The sequence below is a fragment of the Myxocyprinus asiaticus genome, chromosome 35 (assembly GCF_019703515.2).
Source record: "Myxocyprinus asiaticus isolate MX2 ecotype Aquarium Trade chromosome 35, UBuf_Myxa_2, whole genome shotgun sequence".
Taxonomy (NCBI): Eukaryota; Metazoa; Chordata; class Actinopteri; order Cypriniformes; family Catostomidae; genus Myxocyprinus; species Myxocyprinus asiaticus.
This window is the reverse complement of record NC_059378.1, coordinates 10,653,735-10,675,606: the sequence shown is the minus strand read 5'-3', so window position 1 is coordinate 10,675,606 and position 21,872 is coordinate 10,653,735. Positions and strand designations below refer to the sequence as shown.

The 21,872-nt window shown below is 36.5% G+C and overlaps 1 protein-coding gene across 3 annotated transcripts in view; it reads left to right on the top strand.

Annotated features, from left to right (window-relative positions):
- Positions 1-21,872, top strand: part of LOC127426134 (liprin-alpha-4-like) — a 164,317-nt gene that overhangs the window by 125,505 nt on the left and 16,940 nt on the right. For 2 of the 3 annotated variants that reach the window (XM_051672694.1, XM_051672693.1), the window contains exons 10-22: positions 5,459-5,590; positions 8,441-8,503; positions 8,686-8,777; positions 8,941-9,073; positions 9,582-9,787; positions 12,287-12,515; positions 15,381-15,416; positions 15,656-15,786; positions 17,252-17,370; positions 17,500-17,581; positions 20,612-20,693; positions 20,896-21,096; positions 21,758-21,820. In XM_051672694.1, coding sequence (XP_051528654.1) covers positions 5,459-5,590; positions 8,441-8,503; positions 8,686-8,777; positions 8,941-9,073; positions 9,582-9,787; positions 12,287-12,515; positions 15,381-15,416; positions 15,656-15,786; positions 17,252-17,370; positions 17,500-17,581; positions 20,612-20,693; positions 20,896-21,096; positions 21,758-21,820 — 1,569 coding nt within the window. Of the gene's footprint in view, positions 1-5,458; positions 5,591-8,440; positions 8,504-8,685; positions 8,778-8,940; positions 9,074-9,560; positions 9,788-12,286; positions 12,516-15,380; positions 15,417-15,655; positions 15,787-17,251; positions 17,371-17,499; positions 17,582-20,611; positions 20,694-20,895; positions 21,097-21,757; positions 21,821-21,872 lie in introns of all 3 variants that reach the window. The other variant, XM_051672691.1, reaches the window with a different exon arrangement.

Sequence of the window (21,872 nt, the reverse complement as noted above, 5' to 3'; positions counted from 1 at the left end):
ACAGTATTGTTTAGAGAGGAAAACCCAATAACAACGCCAAGTGGGACTTCTCGAATCTGTCTGGTTCTTTCTCCTGAATAAATTACATTTCCTACATAACCGCTGCAGAGTCCGGATACTAATAACTCTGTGCTGATGAGCCAAAAGACCAAGGATTTCTTTATTGCAAAATCCTATCCTAAAGCATGATGTAACGATGTCCTCCACATCCATCTCGTGCATTAATGAAGCTGCTGGCTCGGCGTCCATTCTATCGTTGTGATAATGACGCTCTGTTTAGCCTAATATTGAGATTCTTTTTCTCTAATACTTTATTCACACAATATACTACTTTATTCTCACAATGCTAAAACTTTATTCTAATAATTTTTACTTCATTCTCAAAATATTATGACTATAATCTCAAAATGCTATGACTTTATTCTCATACGAAATGTAATCTCATAATGCTACGACTTTATTCACATATTACGACTTTAATCTCATAATGCTTCCACTTTATTCTCATAATATTTAATTTATTCGCAAAACATTATGACTTTTTTCTTTTTTTCTTTTTTAACGTGACAATAAAACGCCATCATGGGATCACAGAGTAAAGTTAAAAATGTCTTTAATTTTTATAACTGCATCTCAAAACATCTGCGTTGGGATTCATGACTGGTTTTTTTAGTAGGTCCTCGTGGTGGCGTGGTTACTCACCTCAATCCGGATGGCGGAGGACAAGTCTCAGTTGCCTCAGTCGCTTCTGAGACAGCCAGTCTGCGCACCTTATCACGTGGCTCATTGTACATGACACCACAGAGACTCCGCATGTGGAGGCTCATGCTACTCTCCGCGATCCATGCACAACTTACCACGCGCCCCATTGAGAATGAGAACCACTAATCGCGACCATGAGGAGGTTACCCCATATAGCTCTACCCTCCCTAGCAACCGGGCCAATTTGGTTGCTTAGGAGACCTGGCTGGAGGTACTCAGCACGCCCTGGATTCGAACTCATGACTCCAGGGGTGGTAGTCAGCGTCAATACTCGCTGAGCTACCCAGGGCCCCCGTGGGTTTCATGACTGTTATTAAACATGATTCCAGGTTGTTTTTAACAAAACAAAGTTTCAACGCTTGATAAACAGTAAGAAAGTGTTTTGTTTTTTGTTTTCTTTTACTCTGGTGTGCAGACTTAAGTACAATAATTTGACAAGTTCAATGTCATTTGATTTGAAAGCATTTAAAAATCAAGGCACCCCAAAGAGGCTATTTAAACGCAGCAGTTTAACTCAACGCACATGACTTGAAAATGTGAACCAGCACGGGCAAAGCGCATACACAGGCAGTGACAGTTTGATCATTTTTGTTTGACTTTAATGTGAGATTGTATCATTTTAAGAGCTATGTATTGTGCTATTTAGGCTTATAGCTCACTGTGCTGCTATTTTGAGTAGCGTTTGAGGAAATTCCATTGCAATAAACATTCTTTATTCCCACGTACCGACTCCCGACTAAACCTGAATAACCGAACAAGATAACTGGTGCATGCATTAAAATCTTCTTGGTGTGTGGATTGTTATAAACAAATGAAGATTAGAAACGAGGCTTATAGATTATATATTTAGAAATAAGGCTTGCATAATAAAATCTCAGTGCCTCTGATACAGAAAAACTGCACCCCGTGAGAGAAAATAGAAAGCTCCCACACGAAGGCATTCGTAACTATTTGTCTGATGAACTTGAGCACGAACAGCAGGTAGAAGTCAAAGTACAAACTGTCAGTTAATGCAAGTTGGGCTCACTGATTGGAATTAATTTACATTTGAAGCCAGAACTGAAGCCTGCCCTGTTGCTTTTGTCACTTATATATATATATATATATAAAAGAAAAAAAGCAATTTTCCAATTTTAAAGGTGTGCCTTTAGCCGTTGTGCTCTACTTAACTATAGTTTGGGGACAGATTTATCCCCAAAAGCGAGCTAAATCTTACATAAAAACATTCAGGGACATCCTAAAAAAGAAAATGTAATTATAAATAAAGCAATTGCTGCTAATTTCAAACTTTTTTTATTAACAGAAACTAGGATTGTCAATAGATTTACATAATTATTCTTTATTTTTTTGTTTTGTCATGTTTTTCAATAAAAACTACAGTTGTTGAGGAGATAAATTAATTAAAATAAGAAATATGATGACAGTTTACATGCTGTGCATCTTGATTTTTAGAGTTTTTTTGCAGTTTAAGTTACATTATTATAATATAACTAATACTTTTAAGTCATCCTACAGCCCCCTTGGATGTTTGCTGAGGCCCCTTAGTGGGCCCTGTGCTGTCTTGGTTGTGAACCAGTGGTCTGTAGTAATTGTTATTCACTTCATAAAAACAATAGAAGTCTATGGTATGTCCCCAATTAGATAGCTAATAAACTTGTACGTTTGTGTATGGATTCACAGAGACAGTGGGTGTTGCATAATAGGTCTTGACCAGGCCTGTAGGTGATGTGTTTGACCTCACAGTTGGGACTCTGAGGGCTGACCACTCTGATTAGCCTCCTCTGCCTGTCTCTCTAGGTTTCTAGATTCCCATAATTGTGAATATGGGGCATTTTTTAGCCCATCTTGCTGCTGAATTTCCCCACCCCCATTGAGAGCAGTGCTGTAATTGGCTGCTATATTTGGATTTTGAATAATTCATGCATGGTAAATTTCCTCCTGCATGTGAGCTGATGGTTTTAATGACTTAAAGGAGACTTATTATACTCCTTCAGCCTTAATGAAACTGTGGTGCTTACATTCACGATGCTCTGAGCTGACTACATCTTAAAAGCCATTTGCTACCAAAAGAAAATTAAGAGTTCGTTGCCAGGCAACTGAGTGCCAATATCCCACTGCAACTGTGTTTAAAAGTCATCACCCCTGCATTATATATACGGATAAATTGTCATCAAAATATACACCACATGCCCTCAGAAATTTAATTAATCTAATTAATCGCATATATAAATATTTGCTTAGAAAGCCCCTCAAATAAAAATAATTCAATAAATGATTAAATACTTAGTTATACTTAAAAAAAAAAACTAAAATGAACTAACAATAAACAATTGAATTTTTATTAACTAATATTAACATAGATTAATAACTGATGTAAAAATATATTGTTAATTGTTTGTTCATGATACCTAATGCATTAACTAATATTTATATATATATTTATTTATTTATTTTATTTTATTTTTTTTTTCCTTTTGACTCGCGTAGTCAATCCGGGTGGCGGAGGATGAATCCCAGTTGCCTCCGCGTCTGAGACCAATCAACCCGCATATCTTATCACATGGCTTGTTGAGCGCATTGCCACGGAGACATAGCGCGTGTGGAGGCTTCATGCCATCCACCGTCGCATCCGTGCTCAACTCACCACGCGCCCCACCGAGAACGAACCACCATGACTCTACCCTCCCTAGCAACCGGGCCAATTTGGTTGCTTTGAAGACCTGGCTGGAGTCACTCAGCACGCCCTGGGATTCAAACTAGCGAACTAGTGAACTCCAGGGGTGGTAGCCAGCGTCTTTTTACCACTGAGCTACCCAGACCCCCGCATTAACTAATATTAACGAATAGAACCTTATTGTGAAGTGTTACCAAAAAGACAATTCAAAAAGTGTCTTTAGTATGCAGTATATGTTTATTTCCATATTATTGAACTTATGTAATCTGCCTATAATTGGCCTACAGTTCACAGCAATCTATTTTGCAATTGAATCAGTCAAAGATTTATGATGAGGGCTTTTCTAAGGACGCGTCAGTGCACACCTGCGTCAGAAGCTTTTGGAGTGTCTCGTTTGCATCGCGTCTTAAACATATAGTTTTTAGGTCGCTGTGCCAAGTTAAACATAGGTTGAAGCTTAGAAAAACACGTCTTGAGATCCCTACATTCGTATTTGCTCTCCTTCAAGCTATGTTTGAACACAAGAACGTGTTCTCATCTTGTGTTGTCTGCTGTCGGTGAGTGTGGTTTGTTCTCTTTATAATGTTTTGCCCAAACAGCTGAAGTTTCGCTTACAGCCCCCTGGAGAAAACAGGTGGTACTTCAAGCTTGAATTGCTCAGATGGAAGGAACATTCCTTGTCACGGTCCGGGGACATAATTACTTGCATTATTTTTTTTTTTAAATGCATTATTTTTATATAATATTAACGTGGTAAATCGACAGCCCTATATATATATATATATATATATATATATATATATATATATATATATATATACACACTACTGGTCAAAAGTTTTGAAACACTTACTCATTCTTTATTTTATTTTTTATTTTATTTTTTCACATTTTAGAATAATAGTAAAGTCATCAAAAATATGGAATAACATAAATGGAACTATGGGAATTATGTTGTGACTAAACAAAATCCAAAATAAATCAAAACTGTGTTATATTTTAGCATCTTCAAAGTAGTCACCTTTTGCCTAGAATTTGCAGACATCTACTCTTGACATTTTCTCATCCAGCTTCTTGAGGTATCACCCTGGGATGCTTTTTAAACAGTATTGAAGGAGTTCCCATCTATGTTGGGCACTTATTGGCTGCTCTTCTTTATTATTTGGTCCAAGTCATTAATTTCAAAAACTTTTTTTTTTTAATAAAGTTTTTGTTTTATAATGAAATAAATTAATATGGTGGCACAATTATATTGTAATTGTGCCTACACAATATTAGGTAGATGGTTTTAATGTTGTGGCTGATCATCCACAACATTAAAACCTCCTGCCTAATATTGTGTAGCTCCCCCTCGTGCCACCAATACAGCACCAACCCGCATATATATATATATATATATCTATCTGTACTGTCAGTCAGTTACGTGTTTTAATATCATAAAGCAGACTTAAAATCATAGACAAAAAAACATTTAAAACGACCACTTTGCTTCAGTGTTTAATGGTGCCCTCTATTGGTTTTACTGTGAACTTCACAATTAAATTGCAATTTAAAATATTGTAGTAAGTAGTGCCTGTTAAGTCAAGCATCATTATTACTATTGCCCCACCAAATCTCTGAAACTAAGTACTAAACTTCAGTATGTAAATTATTTGTGATACATCAAAGGGTGCAGCTTGTTTAGGAGAGGTGTGCTATAAGTGATCAGATTTATCAGATTTATGACTTGACATTTGATGTTGTGCAATAAAATCTCATAGACGTCCATTGAAGGAGGGACTTGTTACATATTAAATGACAAAAATATCTTAGAGACTTGGGGGTGGGTGCGATCTGTTGACCCAGAAGTACCTACCAAACACATAGCAATGCACTAAAAACCCCTCAGAAAACCATAGCAATTACTGTCAGCAGTGTATGAATTTAAAAGACAGGGCATTGTTCTATCTTCAACACTACATTTCACACTCCACCTTATTCTTAATTTTTATCTTTTCTGTTCACTCTCTCAATCACTCTCAGGCTCGTCAGAGGGAGAAGATGAATGAGGAGCATAACAAACGTTTGTCTGACACTGTGGACCGTCTCCTCACTGAATCTAATGAACGACTTCAACTGCACCTGAAGGAGCGCATGGCTGCGCTGGAGGATAAGGTACAGGTTTAACCACTCCTACCCACACATGCAGTACATACTTAACCACTATCTTTCAAGCAAAGTGTCAGCCTTCAATATCCTCCTACACACAGCTCTCATTACTGACTTATTTCCCAGGCCAAATGTCAGCAGATCTCAGATTTCTATGGCTGGATGTCCCTTTGTCAGTTCGAACCAGTCTGGCCATTCTCAGTTGGCTTCTCTCATCAACAAGGCATATTCATCCACAGAACTACCGCTCACTGGATTTTTGTGTTTGTGGCACCATTTGGAGTAAATTCTAGAGAATGTTGTGCGTGAAAATCCCAGGAGATCAGCAGTTACAGAAATACTCAAACCAGCCCATATGGCACCAACAATCATGCCACGGTCCAAATCACTGTGATCACATTTTTTCCACATTCGGATGGTTGATGTGAACATTAACTGAAGCTCCTGACCTGTATCTGCATGATTTTATGCACTGCACTGCTGCCACACATTTAGGCTGATTAGATAATCGCATGGATGATTGTTGGTGCCAGATGGGCTGGTTTGAGTATTTCTGTAACTGCTGATATCCTGGGATTTTCACACACAACAGTCTCTAGAATATACTCAGAATGGTGCCAAAAAGCAAAAAACATCCAGTGAGGGGCAGTTCTGTGGACGGAAATGTCTTGTTGATGAGAGAGGTCAACAGAGAATGGACAGACTGGTTCTAACTGACAAAGTCTACAGTAACTCAGATAACCACTCTGTACAATTGTGGTGAGAAGAATAGCATCTCAGAATGCTTTTCTGAGATGTGGGTTGGCGCTCTTTTGGCGGCACAAGAGGGACCTACACAATATTAGGCAGATGGTTTTAAAGTTGTGGCTTATCGGTGTATGTATATACACTACCGGTCAAAAGTTTTGAAACACTTATTCTTTATTATAATTTTTTTTCTTCACATTTTTGAATAATAGTAGTCATCAATACTATGGAATAACATAAATGGAACTATGGGAATCATGTTGTGACTAAACAAAATCAAAAATCAAAGCTGTGTTAAATTTTAGCATCTTCAAAGTAGTCACCCTTTGCCTAGAATTTGCAGACATGTACTCTTGACATTTTCTCAACCAACTGAGGTATCACCCTGGGACACTTTTTAAACAGTGTTGAAGGAGTTCCCATCTATATGCTGGGCACTTATTGGCTGCTTTTCTTTATTATTTGGTCCAAGTCATCAGTTTCAAAAACTTTTTTTTTAATTAAATTTTAGTTATGTAATGAAATAAATTAATATGGTGGCACAATTATATTTTTGTCTACAAAACTAATTTCAAACATTTAAGCAAACACCTTCAGATCAAAGATTTGTAAGTTCAGTCAAGTGTTTCAAAACTTTTGACTGGTAGTGTATATATATATATATATATATATATATATATATATATATATATATATATTCTATCTTTCAAGCAAAGTGTCAACCTTCAGTGTACTCCTACACACAGCTCTCATTACTGACTTATTTCCCAGGCCAAATGTCAGCAGATCTCAGATTTCCATGGCTGGATGTCCATATTTACACTGCTGCCTTCACCTTAGAGAGTATAAGGCCTTATTATAGGTCTATACTAAGTGAGAACAATAGAGTCCCCACGGTCATGGAAAAGCTGGACATTTTAAAATTGCTTTTTCTAGACCTGGAAAAGTTATGGAAATTTCTTAAAGACATTACTCTGCTTTACTGCATTTCATCGGCTAGATGTTGCTCTTGTGTAGAGATTGTGTAGAGTAAAACTAATTTGCAAGCCCTAGTGATGTCCATTTTGTGAGCTCATTCTTTTGAGGCAGTTCTTTTTAATGAATTGGTCGAACCGGTACACAAGTCATTCTGAATGATTCATTAGCAAATTAGTCTGTTGATAAATTATTCATAAAAATTCCTACAAAATAATCACAAATCACTGGAAAGGTCATGGAAAAGTCATGACAACATTTGTAAAAGGGATAGTTCACCCAAAAATTATACCATCCCAGATGTGTATGACTTTCTTTCTTCTGCTTAACACAAACAAAGATTTTTAGAAGAATATCTCTGTTCTGTTGGTCTTCACAATGCAAGTGAATTGTGACCAGACCTTTGAAGTCTTTTTTTTGGTTTTACTTATTTGGCCTTTATGTGATTTTTGGAGCTTCAAAGGCCTGGTCACCATTCACTTGCATTCTATGGACCTACAGAGCTGAGATATTCATCTAAAAATCTTAAGTTTGTGTTCTGCCGAAGAAAGAAAGTCATACACATCTAGGATGTCATAAGGGTGAGTAAATGATGCGATAAAGGCCATATATATATATATTTTTTTTTTTTTTTATTTATTATTTTTTTTATTTAGATCTTACATATATTGGTTAATGTTAATTTATTAAAATGCAATTGTCCATGGCTAGTTCATAATGCATTAACTAATGTTAACATATGCAACTTTTAATCTAAAAAATTTATTAGTATACATTAACATTAGTAAGTGCCATAAAAGTATTGTTCTTTGTTTGTTCATGCTAACTAATGTAGTTAACTTATTTTAAAAAGTACAACCTATTTGTTACCAGATGTACTGCAAAGGTTCGCTATGAAGCTTCAGTCATTTAGATCACATGAGCTCTTCTCTTTTTTTTTTTTTTAGCTTTAAGCTGATAAGACAGGAAAGTAGTGTGTGAGAATGATTGTCCAGATGTAAGTGGACAGGTCGAAGCACAATATGTAGAGAGCGAGCGAGCATGCATGTCATCTTTTGGTACGGCCTGCTGCTTTGAGCTTTTTCTCAACTTTCTTTCTTCTATCTTTCTATTTCCTGTTTCTCCTTCATCAAGAATGCACTCATCCATGACCTGGAGAACTCTCAGAAACAACTCGAGGAGTTCCATCACACAAAGGTATCATTGCTCCTTAGATATTGCACTGATATGTAACTGAGAAAGTCCATGGACATCTTATATGTCAAACAACCAAAAACAATAGCATGTATGGTAAATTCTGCTTCCTTTTGTAACCAGACGTGAATTTATGAAACTTGCATGAACTTATTCAACTAATTGAGTGTTCTCTGACTCTGTAGGAGAGGCTGATCAGTGAGATTGAGAAACTACGAGCAGAACTGGATCATTTGAAGCGCAGGAGTGGGGTGTTTGGAGATGGAACACACCCTAGGTGACATCCAGATTTAAATTAATTTCATAGACATAAGAAAGCATGTGCTCTATTTTTATTTGTGCATTAAAAGTGATATAGCTATGAACACATGCTAAGTAAGGCATCTGAGCTTCTCTTTCTGTCGGTCTGACTCTCTCTTTCCCTGTTGACCCTGTCTTAGGTCTCATGTTGGCAGTGCCACAGACCTGCGGTTCTCAGTGGTGGAAGGTCAGGGTGATCATTATTCCTCCACAGGGGTCGTACGAAGGGCTCAGAAAGGTCGACTGTTGGCACTCAGGGATGAACCCACAAAGGTGTCAATGTCATCTACATTACCATCGATTACTGTCTCAAATTAAAACGCTCACTTCATGTCTTCCTTAAATTTATTTCAGTGGTGTAAAATGATGTAAACCAACAGCTAAATCGTGCCTCTAGGTGTAGCTATGTGCTGTAATAATAAATATGGACAATGTTTATTCCTTCAGTCTTACCTCTCTCTTTTTCTCCTTCCTTTTTTGCCTCATTGGATGCATTCACTGTAAGTTTTGGTTACATATTTAGATTATATTTTATGTACGCAGACACTTCTAACCAAAGCCACCTAGAGCAGCAATTCACTGTCATTGCCAGCACCACTCTCTACCAGTTAAACTACAGGAACTCTTCGCTTATCCGATATAAAACACATCTTTCTAAACCACTAAAATCTTGGAAAGTCATGGTTGAATAATAACTGTTTGATAAGCCTGTGGTTTTTGTGCCCTTATCCATGTGTCTTTTGTTGGTGTGTGTTTTTAGACTCTGCCGATGGTGGAGCAGGACTGGGATCGCTCTCAACCTTCCAGCTTACGGGCGAGCCGTACTCACCTGATGGGCAGCGACACTGAGCTGTCAGACCTGGATGATGAAGACCGTGAGACCATCTTCAGTTCAGCCGATATGCTGTCTCCCAGTGGGCACTCAGATGCACAGACACTCGCTCTCATGCTGCAGGAACAGCTCGATGCCATTAATGAGGAGATAAGGTGATGAATACAGACTCTTAAAGGGACAGTTTGCCCAAAAAGGACTTTCTTTCTTAAGCGGAAAACAAACGTGATGTGTTTTTATCTATTCAATGTAAGTCAATGGGATCCAAAATTTTCAAGCTCCTAAAAAGGATGTAAAGGCAGCATAAAAGTAATCCACACAACTCGAGTGGTTTAATCCAAGCCTTCTGAAGCGATATGAACGGTTTTAGGTGAGAAACAGACCAAAATGGGAATCCTTGTTCAATAGTGTTAATTAAACTCTATAGACCCGCCAGCAGGTCCATATGGGGGCTCTTTATCTTAAAACATTCAAGTCCCGGATACAGTAAGTCAGGCATATTGGGTATCATTTGAAAGCTTAGAATCAGAACTTTTCATAGAATTCCATCAATTTTGCATTTGTTACATAAAATAACAAAATAAGGGCTGAAAACATCCATGTCACAAATAAGCGCCACCTAGAGTTAATGTGGTAGAAATATTAACGTGAATATAAAAGTCTTTCACATAGCACTTAAATGGAAAAGTCATATATCAAATGAAAGCTCTCATTCTCAGGCATGTGACTATATAGTTTATTTGTTGCCCTAATACCACAGTTCGAAAGATGATTTCTGTAAGACTTCAAATACAAACGTCTTTTTTTGCCCCGATCAATGCATCTGTAAGCCCTAGGTAGCCAAAAACTTTATATCTGCTTTTATCTTTGGCAGATTTCTACAAAATCAGCCATTTTTTATTTGTGTGTTAGTTTTCTTGGGTGAATAATCCAATGTTATATCTAAGTTGTCCAGAACAAAATATGCAGTCCAGCAGGAAAAGCATGTTAAACAAATCATCGGAAAAATATGTTTGATTATTGGTGATAAAATGTTTATATCATCGCAACGGGGAGAATCTCAGATTTCTAATGACGCCTAGAATGAGCTTCTATTCCACTCAGAGGCCGAAATATTCGATGAAACAATGGGGTTGGTGCATGAACTGTGAATTAGACTGAATGTCTATGGACGAGCTCATCTGTGAGGGCTAAAATGCGTTGGAGCGCCACCTACATTTCAGATCTGCATTTTGTAATGGAAGGTGATGGAGGAAAAATTCTTAATTTTTAAAGGGAGATAGTGAACCGGAATTACAGACATTATTATTATTATTATTATTATTATTATTATTATTATTATTTAAAAAAAAATTAATTTCTGTTCATCATAAGATTGTAAATGTTTACAATATGTTTTTATGAATAATTGCAGTCTTTTTTATTTTTTTATTTGGGGGATGTTCTGAAAAACTTTTGAATGGTTAGCTTTTAAATTTGTGTGTGAAAAATTACAGTAGGTAGCCCAAAAATGCACCAGAATTTAAGGGGTTAAAGGTACACCAGCAAAAAGAGCAAGGGTCAGAGAAAGGGAGAAAAATAGTCACGAAAAACAAAATTATGACTGTTTTTGGTACAAACAAAATTGACTAACATTATAAATTGACTTTTGAGGGGGAAATAATATGCTACAAAAGTATACAGAAAGGCTCCTTTAACTTCTGGCAGATTAAAAATTCCCTTAAAATGAAAGAAACGCCGCTGATGTGTTACCAATCAGTTTAAACTGATTTCAGGGTTATGCTTTACAAAATTTCCTTAGTATATGAATACATTAACGTTCTAAGATATTGCTGCTTACAAGAGTCCTAATATTCTGCTGCAAATATAACAGCTTTGATCCTTCAGATGTCAGGTTCATGTGTCTTATTGATCAGGGTGTTGTGCTTTAAAGGCACGCTCTGTTGAACATACTCATAACCAAGAGTCAACTTTCTTCTCAAATTCACTGACTTTTTAGATTTCAAAAATGACTTAGATCCTGCAGGCAGACCAAAAGAGCACCTTGGCATCTCTCTGCTCTGGCGGACTGGAGATATAACTAGAATGGTAACAGAAACTGTCAGAACCTCAGTCTAAATCCAAACAGTCCTCTGAAGCCTCTGTCCTGATACCAAGCTGTCTGGATTCCATTCAGCAGCATAAAGGAAAGTGTTGGCGGTAGAACATCTGTCATATATGACAATATTTGTGAGTCACTACGCTGAATCTGCCTGTCACAAAGATTGATTCTGAGTTGTTGATAAATATAAATGCCAGTCAATAGCAGCATTGCCTGAAATGTGCAGTGATGTGATGACTCGCAGACTGAACTGTTGAATGAACTCATAAAGATTCACTGACTGCATTTCTGCTGCATGAATACTTGAATGTATCAATAAGTTCTGGTAACACTTTCTACAAAGCCTGTGTACAGTATATAATACCTTCATAATGCATTGTACATAAGGCTTCATCGAAAGTGTTATTGAATTGATTAACATTAGTATATAACCATACATTTTCTTGATCACAGTTACGTGTTCTTTTGGTATATATATTCTGATTGGAAAAAAAGGCTTGTGGCTTTGATTTGATTATCTCTCTCTATCTCTCTATCTCTCTGTCTCTCTCAGAATGATCCAGGTGGAGAGGGAATCAGCAGAACTGCGGGCGGATGAGATCGAGAGTCGGGTGAACAGCGGCAGTATGGACGGGCTCAATGTGACCCTGCGGCCACGATCCTCCATCCCCACCTCCGTCACCGCCCTCTCCCTGGCCAGCTCCTCGCCTCCCGTCAGCGGCCGATCCACACCCAAGATGACGTCTGGTTCAACCGCCCATGAGTTAGGCATCATGACCCTGGTGAGGCTGACCAGCCCTCCTCCACATGTGCAATTCATGCATGCAGACAATGTATGAACGGTTCTTGTGTGATCATGCCTCACCAGATTGTTTTCCAATTAGTGTGGCATTCTTCACAAATTACAGATATCCTAACTCTTAATAACAATTGTAATAATAATGCAATAATCTTTACAATCTCTGACCGCTTAATTCAATGCTCATCATCAAAATCTGCAAGTCTTTTCATACCTTTCTGTGTTAGGCCATGACTACCTTCCAAAATGATCTTTTAGGCACACAGTGAATTAAAAAAATTACCGTTTATAAATGGGCCAATGACGTGATGCTCCTTTTTTTCTGTCGGGATCTATTAAGTTATTTAAAAATACATAAAAAATGCAATTCACACCTCAACTATGATAAACTATGATGAAATTCGAGTACAAAGTAATTTTGACATTTTTACTGGGCCTTAAAGTAACAAATGTCTAAGTGGTATATCTGTCCAGAGAGAGTAAAAAAAAAAAAATAATGTAAAAAGAAATGTTGGCATAAGCAGTGTGGAATAATTGTTTATAATTATATAAAAAAAAAAAAAAAACAGTGAAACAATTTCCATTTTTTTGTCATGTGACAAGAAAGCCATAAAACAGAGAAGATCCCTTTAGTATGGAGCCCCTTAGAGGACAGCACAGGATTTATCATTATTTTTATTTATTTTTTATAGTTTTTTATTTATTTATTTTTTTATTTATTTTTTTACAAATACCATAGTTTAACTATAGTTTTACTAAAGTAATATTGTAGACTGTAGTAACCATAGTTTTTGGAGGAAATCATGGTTTTACTACAGTAATATTGTAGTAACTATGAAAGGTAAGTTAAGTAACCATGTTTTTTTGGTGGAAACCGTGGTTTTAATACAGTTGTGCCCTTGTTGTTAAACCATAATAACCACAAAATTATGATTTTTATTAACATAGTTTTCGTTGTCCTGTATTATTACTATGGTTTTACTATGAATATCAAGATTAAAATATGGTTACAGTAGTAATACCATGGTAAATTTATTGCAAGGGAACGCAAAACTATTGCAAAGGCATGCAAAACGTATTGCTAGGGAACGCAAACTATTGTGAGGGAAAGCAAAACTTATCATGAAGGAACACAAACTAATGAGAGGGAACGCAAACCTTATTGCGAGGGCACACAAAACTATTTCATTAATAAAAATTCCTGCCATGTCCTCTTAGGTGATCCTCATGACTGTGTGTGAAATAAAAAAATATATATCTCCGATATATCGAATTTTTATGAAAAGGCAATTTTTTTCAGGTCAAATGGAGTAGCCCTGACAAAACATCTTGATATTCGTGACTCAAAAATTCATGATATTTGTAAAAAATATTTTTACCTTTTACTTTTAACTTTTTTTTTAAATGAATGATTAATTTGTGTACACTCATGTGTATTCAAGGGGAAAGGAAATATTTTAATTCCTTTTTTGATTGTAAATCATAATTGAAGAAAATTTCAAAAATGTATGATATCAACATGGACACAAATATTACATTTCTACAAACTTGATACATGTGTTTTAAACTAAATTTTTATAAGACTTCTAATTTTTATCATCTAGGACAAGCTTATTTATCAACCACCCAAATATTTGTTACTTGCCATGAAACTGTAAGGTGCATTATTTTTATTATATATATATATATATATATATATATATATATACACACTACCGGTCAAAAGTTTAGAAACACTTACTCATTCTTTATTATAATTTTTTTTTCACATTTTAGAATAATAGTAAAGTCATCAAAACTATGGAATAACATAAATGGAACTGTGGGAATTATGTTGTGACAATAAAAATCCAAAATAAATCAAAATTGTGTTATATTTTAGCATCTTCAAAGTAGTCACCCTTTGTCTAGAATTTGCAGACATGAACTCTTGACATTTACTCATCCAGCTTCTTGAGATATCACCCTGGGATGCTTTTTAAACAGTATTGAAGGAGTTCCCATCTATATGCTGGGCACTTATTGGCTGCTTTTCTTTATTATTTGGTCCAAGTAGTCCATTTTTTTTTTTTTTTAATTTTTTTTTTTAATACAATTTTAGTTTTGAAATTAAATAAATTAATATGTTGGCACAATTATATTTTTGTCTACAAAACTAATTTCAAACATTTAAGCATACGCCTTCAGATCAAAAGATTTTTAAGATCATGAGAAACATTTCAGGCAAGTGTTTCAAAAGTTTTGACGGTAGTGTGTGTGTGTGTATATATATATATATATATATATATATATATATATATATATATATATATATATATATATATATATATATATATATATATATACATATTCTTCACTGTATCAATTGCAGCATTATATACTGTATAAGCAATCTTCCTTCTCAAAAGATTTTCCTTCCACCTGTCACGAAAACATGAAGAATATATTGTGATTTTGTTTCTAATATATTTGTTTTGTTGGCTTAAAGTGAGGAATATTTCACATGTTTGTCACCACATCCTAGATAAACTTGGTAAAGGTAAAAGTTGTTAGAGGATGCACATGCGCGGCCACTTTGTTTTTTACTCAAATTTGGCACTTGGCAAGTGTTAATTTGCACCCTGTCCGTGAGCAAACACACAGGTTTCTCCTCTATCTCTGACTCTGCTCCCTTCCCTCACTCTATGAGTTCTAACAGGAGCTTGAGTGAATCCTATTTAGATATTTTTTCTAAAATTTAAATGTTAAATTTAACATTGTAGATTGTAGATTTTTCTAACAGTGGTAACATTTAATCATCTGTCTTCCTGCATCTTTTCGGTCTCTTTCTCCCTGCTAACGCTATCAGCCTAGTGATTTAAGGAAACACCGCCGGAGAGTGGCTGTAAGTGTACTGTCTTCATTTCTAAATGAGTAAATGGGAGACCTGCTTGCTTTTTCTGTCAATTCAGTATGTGTGTGTCAGTTTGTGAGGGTGACAGATGTGAAGAACATAAAGTGTCTGTGTGTGCGTGTTAATTTGACTCCGTATCAATGAGTGTTTAGAGGTGTGTGGGAGAAGATTTGTGCGTGTCATTAGCTTTGTGCAAGAGGTGTTGTTGCAAAATTGTGGTTTTGTCCTAGTCCCCCGTGGAGGCTCGAGAGGACAAGGCCACCATAAAGTGTGAGACATCGCCCCCCTCCTCCCCTCGCAGCCTCAGACTAGACCAAATGAACTTCGCTCAGCTAACAGGAAGCCTAGAGGATGGCCGAGGGTAAATACACTCACACACATCCACAGCCAATCATGTCTCTAGTGCTAATAGATTCCTCTCTGATTGAAGTAGATTAGACATCATTTACCCAGCAGGCTCAATTGAGTTCAGATGAGTCTGTGACAGGCACAGACACACACACACAAACATACACTCAACTTATATTGGGACTATGGGTCTATAAACTAGTTAATTACTATCAGCATGCCTTTGTTCATCTTATTGTCCACATTTGTCCAATAGTGACCATAGTCTCTGTATCAGTCATCAGTGACAATATGTTAGTACATTTTTACCTCCAGATGTTCTCTCTATATAATGGACACTATTTGAGATCTTCACTATTTGATGTGATCTTTTCATATGGGCAATTTAATAAAGAATAAAATCAAATAGAAGTAATTAATGTGCATGCAGGCTAGTTGAAAGTTCTCTCATCATTTACTCACCCTCATGCCATCCTAGATGTGTATGACTTTCTTTCTTCTACTGTACACAAACGAAGATATTTAGAAGAATATTTCAGCTCTGTAGGTTCATACAGTGCAAGTGAATGGTGGCCAGAACTTTGAAGGTCCAAAAAGCATATAATGTGAGAATAAAAGTAATCATACGACTCCAGTGGTTAAATCCATGTCTTCAGAAGCGTTATGATAGGTGTGGGTGAGAAACAGATCAATATTTAAGTCTATTTTTACTATTAATTCTCCTCCCTGCCCAGTAGGTGGCGGTATGCACGAAGAATGCGAATCGCCAAAAACAGATGGAGAAAAATGTGGAAGTGAAAATGGAGATTAATAGTAAAAGAGGGCTTAAATATTGATCTCTTTCTCACCCACACCTATCATATCGCTTCTGAAGACATAAGTTTAACCACTGAAGTCTTATGGGTTACTTTTATACTGCCTTTGTATGCTTTTTTGATGCCTATATGTACACATTTGGTGTATATTCACAAAATTGCTTCACAACAAATTGATTTAACCAATTGAACCAATCTGACATAATATTTACTAAAAATTCACCAAGACAGAAGATGTTTATCATACTTTATATTTTTATAAAATTAATATTCCTGTATTTTAGGGGTGTAAAAAATATTGAATATGATAATGTATTTTATTTTAATAATAGTTTTTATCAAGATTGAGCATTAGCTTTGATAGTTCCAAATTGGAGTGCATGAATAACAAAGCATTTCTCAGCAGGGCAGACAGCTTACTTGATGAAAAGATTACATACAAAAATGATAATGCCAGTAAAGAGAATGTTATACAGTATAAGGCCTTTCACACAGGACAGGTTCTTGCATTCCATCTGCACTATATTTCAGTTGTTTGTCTTTGTACACATTGCGTCAGAATAGCTGTTTTTGTAATCCAAGTATGCATCCTGTGTGAACGGCCCCTAAGTGTTTAAAAAGAAGGCACACGATATCTCTCCTTCTCTCTCTCTCTATGCCTAGGGGCAACAAAAAGAAGGGCATAAAGTCCTCCATCGGCCGTCTCTTTGGCAAGAAGGAGAAAGCGCGTTTAGACCAGCCAATGATCAAGGACGGCCAGATGACACCACCTGTTATTCCAGGTAAAGAGGAACATAATGCAATAAATTCTGATTTATTGCATTATTTGTATAAATGAAGACTATATACTCCTTAACTAACCATAAATTGAGTTTTTTTTTATTTTTTATATGACACGTTATGATTAACAGATTTCGAGATGGGTATTGGAGATACCATGACCTTGAGCAAACTGGGCACCCAGGCAGAGAGAGACCGCAGGATGAAGAAAAAGTAGGTCTCCTCTGGTGTCCCTCTAAAATTCTCACTCAGAAAGTGTGGCCCCTTCATCCTGACACTTTTTAGATCATCCTGAGGCATTCACTAATCTGACCTTATCCTAATTACACAGCTCAGTTAAAGCAAATTATCTTTCAATCGGATCGTAAAAGTGCCATTTTCAGCAGATAAACAAGTGAACAAATAAAGTTTTATAATAGGCTAATAACAGGGCAAGAGAAGCCTTATTTGAGGATACTTAACTGTCCTCTCTGTAGAGCGGTATTGTATCTCTGTCCCCTGATCATTAGCTTGACAGAAATTGTTTTTCCTAATTAGCACCCGCCATGTGGATGAGTTTTAGTGTATGTGTGTGTGTGTGTCCATTCTTTGGAACTGTGGTAAGAACAAAATGTGCTTATTGTCTGGGTGTTGCATGAGGAAAAGTAATTGGATAGCCATTGCAGTCACTTACAAAAACCCTACACTGTAAAAAGTGGTAACCTGCAATTGTTACCTTAAGGAGCTATTTCTTCCTGATCTAACCCTCCAAATTAGTTTTGTTGGTGTAACCTGATGTATTCAGGCTGAGGCAGTTATGTTAAATAATATTGTGAACTTTATGAGTGAGAACTTTAACCTTTTCATGAGTAGGGTCTAAATTCCTCTGCAGTGCACCCTGGAGTGAGTTATTTTTGCACGTGACACTGCACAGCCGGTAGAAAGGGGCAGAGTGTAGACGAGTATTTTTTTAAATTATTTTATTTACATTTTTGAATTCTTGTCATAAAAAAATACTGTATATAATATAGTAAACGTGAACAAATGGGTTATGTCTGCTGTACTGTTTTTGTTTTATTCATTTCATTTTTATAGCTGGAAAAAAAAACAAATGAACAAATAATATCAGCAGTCCGGTTTGCCTATGCACTGTTTGACATCTCAGACATTGTGTGTGTGACAAGCGCTAATGTAAACAGACTTGGCTGTGTGCATGGGAAGATCGCGGTTAGATATGATGGCTGTGCATATACTGTACAAGCTGTGAACTGTTATCATGGTACTTTGGTGACAATTTGGCTGTTTGTTACAAAAAATAAACATATTATGTGCTTGAAAAGACTTAGTAGCGGTTGACAAATGACAACTAATTGTTTACTAATGTAAACAAATGGCAGCACGCATCGGAGGAAGATCGCGTTTGATGTATTGACTGTGCATATAAGAGATGTAAACTTTTTATCGTGGTACTTTGGTGACGAGTTGGATGTATGTATATATAATAAACTTATTCTGTGGTTTAAAAGACTGTATGAGTAACTGTTTGAGCTAAAATAAATAACAGACGCTTGACTAGTGCAGCCTGTGTCGGTGCGAATCTTGCATCTTGTAACATAACTGGCTGTTGCAGAAACACATATGTGTGACGCTACTCTGCAGGGTCCAGTTATTAACCGTCACATATGTGTGACGGTACGTATGAAAGGGTTAATTGTATAAAAAAAAAAAAAAAAAAGAAGGGGATGCAACGATGAAGGTAAACATTCGAAAAGAAAGTAACACAAACTCTACAGCAGTATGCTGGCTAATAACGCACCACATACAAACAAGAACCAACACAGGAGCAAAGAACAAAAGGGTATATATACATATGGGCTAACAAGAAAACGAGGAAAGTCTGGGATACAATTAGGGCAATGAACAGGAAGACAAACACCACAGACGAGATAAATTTCAAACAGAGTCTCATAGATATTCCAAAATAAAGGGTCTCATGAGTTCAGTGTGTGACAATATGGGTTTCTAATGGTTGATATCTAGATAGCAGGGTGACTGGTGGCTTATATAATGCATATTATGTACACATTTAGTGTATATACACAAAATTGGTGAATCAAACAAATTGATTTAACGAACTGAACTAAATTGACATACTATTTACTCATAATTCACCAAAACATTGAAGACAGAAGATGTTTAGTATACTTTATATTTTATAAAATGTATATAACTGTGTGTGTGTGTGCGTGTGTGTGTGTGTGTGTGTGTGTATATACACAAATTTCACAATACGATACGATGCATAGCCTCACGATACGATACGATACAATAAGATTTCGAGAAACCACAAATGTTTCACTCAAACTTATTCAAGAATTTGACATAAATGTCTTTTAAATAAAAAAATGCCACAAAGGTTTCTGACATTAGCAACAAAAAGCAGAGCTCTAAGTAACTTAAACAACAGCTCTGCATTTATTTTGTTTCTTTTATTGAGAAAAACTAATATGAACTCACAAGTTTTTCTTGAGAAAATATTGTCTACGCATTAGTCATTTATATTTGTATAGTACTTTTCACTATACACATAGTTTCAAAGCAGCTTTATAGAAAATCATGCTTTGTTGTTTGAAAGCCCCCTGTGAACAAGCTGAAGTGACTGTAGCAAGGAAAAACTCCTTTCAATGTTATGTAGTGGTGAAAAAAAAAAAAAAACTCTAGAGGAACCTGACCTCTGGTTTTACGGTATATGTACATAATCCAATATTATTTAGCGGCGCTGCTTTGTTTTAATTACACTATAATGTGTTTATGTAGCATCATATCGTATCATGTGTTTATGTAGTGTCATATCGTATGATACAGTACGATACAATATTTTTTTACACGCTTTTACAGTTGACCATTTTAAAAGCGTTAAAAATGTAATTTCCATCACCATCATTTCCACCACTGAATTATAGAATTTGAGATGTGGTGTAATTCACAGGTGGAAGTTTCTATGACTTTCAGAAAAAATGACAAAAATGAACAAATAAATACTACTTTCTAGAAGTCCAGACTGCTAAAAGTGCCCGAAGTTGAAGAAAGACACATATATTTCGGCCACCCTTCTCTATAGAGATTGGCTTCAGCATTGAACATTGAATAACCCATATCGTTTAACCACAAATCTATGCTTCCAGTGTTCACACTGATGTGAGTTTCATTTATACAGGTGTTTATTTTTTCCCTAAGCACTGACTTTTCTTTGTCTTCTATCAGACATGAGTTGCTGGAGGGTGCCAGGAGGAAAGGACTTCCTTTCGCTCAGTGGGACGGCCCCACTGTGGTCTCCTGGCTCGAGGTACAAAGACATCAGCAACCATCATCCCTCCCACAGTGCAGTAATGAGCACAGCACTCATGATCTCCATGATTATAATCACACGAATCACAGAGGGGGAGGGGGATGCGGATGACAGTAATTATGATAATTACTCACTCGCTCTGATGATGATGAAGATAACGAAGATGCATTTTGGTAATCTTTCCTTTGACATCTTCCAGCTGTGGGTGGGCATGCCAGCTTGGTACGTGGCAGCGTGTCGTGCCAACGTGAAGAGTGGCGCCATCATGTCGGCGCTGTCGGATACAGAAATTCAGAGAGAGATCGGTATCAGTAACCCACTTCATCGGTTGAAGCTGAGGCTGGCCATTCAAGAGATGGTGTCGCTGACTAGTCCGTCAGCTCCTCTCACCTCCCGCACAGTAAGAACCCTGCCCTTAAACTACTCACTTTTATACATACGGTCTCAAATTACAAACAAATATAAGCCATGTTGTTCCAAACACATATGACTTTCTTGCTTCTATGGAACTTAAAGGGTAAAAGTTTTTAAGAATATCCTGGCAGCTCTTTTCCATACAATCAAAGTGAATGGGGGAAAGACACTGTCAAGCAAGAAAAAATAAAACATTTAATTTAAAAAATGTACTGTTTGTGTTTCACAGAAGAGAGAATGTCATACAGGTTTGTTGAAACAACATGAAGGTGAATCAATTATGACAGAAATTTCTTTTTGAGTGAATTATTAATTTAACAGGGAAAAAAAGAATAACTGATCCCTCTGTTTTCCCACTTTCTCTGAGCGTATCCTCATCTCTCTCCTTTCGCCCTGCTCAGTTTAAACCAACATTGTTTGATTTCTTATTCATTGGTTTGAGAAATTGAGGCCATCTCTTTTATCTGCAGTGCTGTAACGTCCTCTGTGTTTTTTGGGCTTGAATTAGTGTTGGTGTGAAATATTCTCCTTACAAAGCTTGGAGATAGCAAAAACATTAGCTGTCCCATTCAGGACTTCAGAAAACCATTTGTGTGTATGTGTGTGTGTGTGTGTGTGTGTGTGTCTCTCTCTTTTTCTGTGTGCAGTCTTCCGGAAATGTGTGGGTGACTCACGAGGAGATGGAAAACATGGCAACATCCACCAAAATGGTTCGTCCATCTGTGTGACTCTCTTGTGCCCGCAGTGCCATGCATATGCCAC